The sequence below is a fragment of the Trichogramma pretiosum genome, unplaced genomic scaffold (genome assembly GCF_000599845.2).
Source record: "Trichogramma pretiosum strain Unisexual culture from Peru unplaced genomic scaffold, Tpre_2.0 scaffold39, whole genome shotgun sequence".
Taxonomy (NCBI): domain Eukaryota; kingdom Metazoa; phylum Arthropoda; class Insecta; order Hymenoptera; family Trichogrammatidae; genus Trichogramma; species Trichogramma pretiosum.
Window position 1 is genome coordinate 1366925 of NW_019640828.1, and position 6481 is coordinate 1373405.

At 37.6% G+C, this 6481-nt stretch overlaps 1 protein-coding gene across 1 annotated transcript; it reads left to right on the forward strand.

Annotated features, from left to right (window-relative positions):
- Positions 1-1273: 1273 nt before the first annotated feature.
- LOC106659525 (arfaptin-2) lies at positions 1274-5467 on the forward strand. Its single transcript, XM_014382107.2, has 4 exons — positions 1274-1771; positions 2050-2330; positions 3089-3762; positions 4246-5467. The coding sequence occupies exons 2-4, from the start codon at positions 2105-2107 to the stop codon at positions 4399-4401; spliced, it is 1056 nt and encodes a 351-aa protein (XP_014237593.1). The 5' UTR covers positions 1274-1771; positions 2050-2104; the 3' UTR covers positions 4402-5467.
- Positions 5468-6481: the final 1014 nt, after the last annotated feature.

Genomic DNA, 6481 nt, shown 5'->3' on the forward strand with positions numbered 1-6481 from the left:
AGAGATGAGATGAGAGGGATGAAGGAAAGCTGGTCTCGGATTTCGAGCCGAGAGAAATGTATATACGCGGTGGTGCGGACGCTGGCGTGGAGGGAAAAGGGGGCGGTATTTTATTATTATATACACGAGGCAAATAGATTCGACACGGTGAAAATCTTCGAGATTGGACAACGATCATCCTGTATAATCCCTTTGGTGCTGATTTATGAATTTATTTACGTTTTTTGAATACATTTTTCCTCGATAATTTTGTTGCGTACGTTCGATTTATTCAACTTTTTTTCTTCTCTCCACTCACTCTCTTCAATTGGCCATAAGAAACGTGCGTATATATCTTCGAGGCCTGCGCATAAGTGCAGCCCAGTTAAAAGCCCGCGTTACGACCCCGTTGACCGTTTTCGGCTCGTTGTGTGTCGTTTCTTCTTTTTTTTTCAGTTAATACGAAGAAGAAGCGAAGAAGCCGAAGAAGTAAAAAAAAACCAACGACCTTATCCTTCGCTATATGTACGTCGAGCGGTAATTCGGTATTTTATTTTTTTTCTCTCTCTCTCTCTCTCTCTCTTCTCTCTCCTTCCTCCATTCTGTATACGCGAATTGTGCGCAGCAAAATTAAATCATCAAAATAAGTTCACGACAAAACGATCTTACCGAAACCGTTTTTCGACGTACACGTGCGCGCGTCCGAGTAATGAAATTATGTTGTGCTCAACGACGACCGATATTCCGCGAATCGGTTGTTACCGGTCTGAAAAACATCATTGTGAGATAAAATTTCAACAGGGAGCACAATGATTTATGCGCCATATACGCAATATACAAATGCAAAGTGTATACGGCGGAGACGAGAAGAAGAAGAAGAAGAAAAAGAAGAAAAAAAGGAGTCTCTCGATTATATATTTTAATGAGAATGAACTTGTAATAACGATGAATTTTTATTATCGAGTGGCCGCGCATTATCATAACGAGTCGAATGATTTCGAATCGAAATGAATGAATCGAAGAAGATGAATAAACGAGCTCATCACGTACTATTAGAGCCATCTCACGGAGAAGCTCCAAAAGTACACCTGCTTCAGGCTCAACGGCTACTTACAATACCGATCGTCGATAAGATCGCCATCGAATCGGTAACGAAGTTACCTCGTAACTTCTCCTCTCGCGTCTCTACACATACCATGTGTGCGCGGCGCGATTAATGCAATTCGTGCATTATCGCATCAACCCCCTCGCGGCTCGAGTCGCGCATCATCCTAACGTTGTTATTATGCTCGAATCGCGTTATACAGCACGGCGCCTCCGTGTACTCGGCCCATTGTAAAAAAACCCTTATATATTTTTTATACAGCTAGCAGTCACGATCGTGTGTGCAGCACACAGTAGTTAACCGACGAGGCGCATATATATAAGTTGTTGTACTTCGCGGATCTCTCTCTCCACGCCCCGTTGATTTTTTTATTATACACGTATAATCAAGCACGTCTCGTGTGCGTGTCGTGACGTGCGTTTGTGCTTCGACCCGACGTGTTTGAGTGCTTGTATCATTTTCTGCACTCGTTGTCAACAACGACAACAACGACAAAGACAACCACTGATTCGAGGGGGTTTTGAATTTTTTATTTTTCTTTCTCGGCTCGTCTTTCACGGGTATTATTATCATCGGAGAATCGAGGCAAGATGACGAGATCTGGTCAACAGTCAGTTTGACTGATAACAGAGCTTCCGTCCGTATACATAATATACACACATAGATCACGAAGAGATCTCTCGAAAGGTGAGCTGTTGCAAGATTACACACACACACCTCTCTTTGTTTAGCAATTTTTTTTTCTCTCCATTGCGATGCTTCGCCTGTTCTAGTCTTTGATCTCGTGTATTATAACGTGGGTAAAAAAATACCTATACTACTTTGCGCGAGACTCTTTGAAGGTTAAGTCCGCAAAAAAAAGAAGAAATACGATTGTTTCTTATTTGTTCTTTTTTCATATTTTTTACCCACGCTGTCCGAAATGACGTATTTATTTGGAAAATTGACTTTTCAAAATTTTACAGGTGCGTTTGACAGGCGATCCTCGTCGTCCTAAGCATCAGCAGCATCATCATCGTCATGTCCCAAGTGACGGTCGCATCGCCGCGGATGGAGCGCAGCATCCACGAGATGCTCAAAGATGCCCCGTCGCTGAACGAGAGCGAGGCCGCTGTGCTCTCAGGCAGCACCCCGCCGCCTCAACTTCCCAATAACAATCGTGGCGGTGGTAGCAACTCGTCCAAGGAAAATCAGCCCCAGAGACCGGCCACGATGAATCTCTGCGCGACGTACGCCTCGGGATCATGTTGGTTTTCTCTTTCTTTACATTAAAAAAATTTTTCACTTTTAGTGGGTATTTACAAAAAATGTTAGTTACCGTAACATAAAGCTGATTTGTTAATAATAACGATACTTTTTTGGTCTTGAAAAAAGTGTTTCCTCGTTTTTTTAGTAATAATTGATTGAAAAACTGTTTGAGCTATGTTACAATGTGCCAAAATTAGTTGTAACTTTAAAAAATCAACCGTTTGTTACCGTAACTATCAGAGTTTGTGATATACAAATAATATTTTGCTGTCGGATAAATTGGCCAATTAAGGTCACATAAGAGAAATGTTTACTTTGTTCCCTTATGGAAATCATGCATAACATTGAAAAATTTTTCTAAAAATACCTTTTGATTGAAAAAATGATAACATTTCGAATAAATACTTACATTTGATAAAAAAAGCTAATAATATTTCTCAAGAAATGATTGAAGTTAAAAAATGAGAATTAACTAGTTATGATGAGCCATCAGTGTCCCTAAACATTGAACTTGGTTACATTTTTATTTTTGAGACTTGAATCTTCTGTCATTATTAATAATCGAATTAAAACGTTTGAATAAATATAAATAATTGGATGGGCCATTTTCCTGGCTATCGTAGTTATGGCTATGGTAGAGTTATAAATCGTATAAAAAAGAAGATTCAATTGTTAATAGTTAATAAGTAAAGCTATACATTTTTTTCTATGCCATCCGGTAATTAAAATTACATGATTATTACTTATGTCACACAGTGGAAACGACCCCGTGCTCGCCGATGTCGAACGGCAGCAGCGGCGGCGAGCACGTGCGCAGCAACGCCCAGAGCAAAATCGAGACCATCAAGAACTGGAGCATCTCCACGTACAAGTGCACCAAGCAGCGGGTCTACGAGACCTTCGGCAAGACGTCGCGCACCATCGACTCGGAGCTCGAGCAGCAGATCGAGCTGCTGCGCGATACCCAGAAGAAGTACTGCAATCTGCTGCGTCTCGCGCGCGCCTTCGCCTCGCACTTCGGCAACGTCGTGGCGACCCAGTCGGCCCTGGGCGAGCAGTTCGCCGAGCTGGCCCAGAAATCGCCCGAGCTCCAGCAGGAGTTTCTGTACAACGCCGACACGCAGCGAAATCTGCAGCGCAACGGCGAGACGCTCCTCGGCGCGCTGAACTTCTTCGTGTCGTCGGTCAACACGCTGTGCAACAAGACGATCGAGGACACGCTGCTCACGGTGAGACAGTACGAGGCGGCGAGGGTGGAGTACGACGCCTACAGGACGGATCTGGAGGCGCTTGCGTTGGCCGCCAAGACGGATCCGGCGAGTCTCGCGAGGCTCGAGGAGGCCCAGCAGAGCTACGAGCTGCACAAGCAGAACTTCGAGAAGCTCAGGTCGGACGTGTCGATAAAGCTCAAGTTTTTGGACGAGAACAGAGTAAATATATAATCAGATTATTCTCTTCTTCTTTTTTTTCAATTTCGATTCCCATGTCCGACAGAAATCCATTTAATGAATAACTATTATACACTTTACATACTTAAATAAAACTTCGAATTTTGGACACATACAACCGAAACTCAATTACCAAAATTAACTCAAAACCAGTTGAAATTTCTAGTCAGACGGAATTAAAATTATTATGAAATTAAAATAATTTTTTGAAATAATCTTTTATATAAAAACTTTTATTTATAAAGTTTTATGAAGTTTTATAAAATCTTTTAAGTACTTTTAAACACTTATATTTAATTTTTAAATTAAAATTAAAACTTGCTGAAATATTCAGCCAAATATTGATAAAAGTTTTACAACTTTGAACATTTTTTATAAACTTTTTTAAATTGTAATATATGGTTGGATTTTGAAAACTCATTTCCGTAGGAGCATTAATGATTTTGTTCATTTGTTAATTGATAGATCAAAGTGATGCACAAGCAGCTGCTGCTGTTTCACAACGCCGTGGCGGCTTACTTTTCCGGCAATCAGCTGGCCCTGGACGAGACGCTCAAACAGTTCAGCGTCAAGGTCAAGTCGCCCAACTCGTCGCTGCCCTCCTGGCTTGAGCAGCAGTAAAAGCGAAACCCCTCGTGAATTTTTTGATAAAAAAAACAAAAAACAAAAGAATTGCATATCTACGTTGCTTGGATATTATTATAAAGTGAAAGAGATAGAGAGAGAGAAAGATACGAAGAGCTAGATATATAATTGTTTCGCTGCAGATATTTCTAAAATTATTATTATTAATCCACGCGGTTGGCACTAAAATGTATTGCGTCCCTTGTTTTTTGCGTGCCGGCCAAGTTTCTATATATTGATATACTCCAAAGCGAGGAAATTCTGTACAAAACTTACGTAGTAGACTGTATTTGCGTGTAAGTGAGTCCGTATGGATAAAAGAGAAGGCGAAAAAGAAAATCAATTCGTATCGTTTGTTCTTTCGTTGAAAAAATATATATTATACGAAAAAAAACGCCTGTAATGCCTCCACATGACTATACTTCCTCGACGACGCGAAGAAAAAATTATAATTAACGTTATTATTGATGCACCGACGAACGAATCGATACGATGATTGATGATTATAGTATAATACCGTTATGATGATTGACACTTGCATTTATATTAATTGTGTACAACGGAGGCAGTCGCGGCACTAGTCAAAATAATTAATTATACATATTGTGTACAAATAAGATAGGAGGGGATCACGACACGAATTTGTGTAGAAAAAAAGGGAGAAAAATGAATTGATGAATCGTTTTTAAGCGTAAAACTAATCTAATCGATGTTTTTTCAAAGATTTAAAATGTACAAACCCTTCATGATCTTTTTTGCTTTTACCTTTGAAACGATTGTCAACGATTACTCCAACTGGAAGTCTGCATTTTAATTAAGAACAATTATTTCTTAGTTATTCATTGTATAATTTTAGGATTTTAGATTTGAAGAACAGTATTTTTACCCAAATAAAACTTTAGTTTATAACTGCAGTTCCGTTTTCCGATACTTTATGTCGATTATTCTCATTTTTCAATGAACAAATTGTAAATCCGAATTTGATTCGAGAATCATTGATGCTGCAAAATCGAGTATATTGTAGATTTTACACACGAATTATGGAATAAAAGCAATGTTTTTATATTCATCGTCTAATTTTCATTCCTTGCCCGTTGCTAAATAAAAGGGAAAGAAGGATCCGAAAAATAAAACGGCGCGAGTTCATCTTAGATTTGTCAATTGCTCTTTATTACTTCATTTAATTTTTTGTTGTTTTTTTTTTCCTTTTTTTTATTTTTGTTTCATTTTTAACCTGTGCACTGTTGATAATGATCGATACTTATTATGCTTTTTTTGTCTTTTATCATTTTCTCGTTTGAGTTTTTCACATTTTACACATCAATTGTTTCAAGACTCTTCACATGTAACAATGAATATTATTTTTTTTTTATAATAATTATGTATGTATGTAAGGATACAATAAAACTTAATCCACAATACATTATTAGCGCGACACTCGCCACGGAATCATGATACAATATTCAGAAAATTATCGACTGAACAGAAAAAAAAAATTATCATTACTCCAAAATCAATTCTCTATTATTTATCGCAAACGACGCGTGGTACGCTTGTTTTTCTTCTCGAGTACATAAATTGTATTTATATATTTATCAAGAGTCTCGATTTGCGCCTCTCAGTAAACAACTTAATATATTAAAATTTTTTCTAGTTTTTTTTTGTTTTACTTTACCTCTGCGTTACATTATTATTACGCTTTTTTCAGCTTTGACATACACTCGACGTCATACGTAATATAATTAAATGTTATTTTTCATCTCCTTATAATCAATTAACATAATATAAATAAATATAATCGTCTTTTTTTTCGCCATTCTTTCATAAAGATGAGTGAAAAAACTTTAAAACCTCTTTTCTTTTCTTTTTCTTCTTTTTTTCGTCATTACAATTATTAATCCTAATTAATATTATATGTAATAATATAATATATGTTGTATTGTAAATATTATAATTCTTTTGTACGCTGCCGTGAGCCTTCGAACATCAGCGCAACTCCGCACGCGCTCCAGTTGTGTGTGTTGAATTATTATTTTTTTTTTGCTTAGTTTTTTTTTTTAATTTTTTTTATACATAT

Bases quoted from the DNA above. Each gene is read 5' to 3' on its own strand.
- LOC106659525 (XM_014382107.2), top strand. From the start codon at position 2,105: ATGTCCCAAGTGACGGTCGCATCGCCGCGGATGGAGCGCAGCATCCAC. The intron at 2,331-3,088 runs GTTGGTTTTCTC...TATGTCACACAG, and splicing joins GACGTACGCCTCGGGATCAT to TGGAAACGACCCCGTGCTCG. The intron at 3,763-4,245 runs GTAAATATATAA...GTTAATTGATAG, and splicing joins AGTTTTTGGACGAGAACAGA to ATCAAAGTGATGCACAAGCA.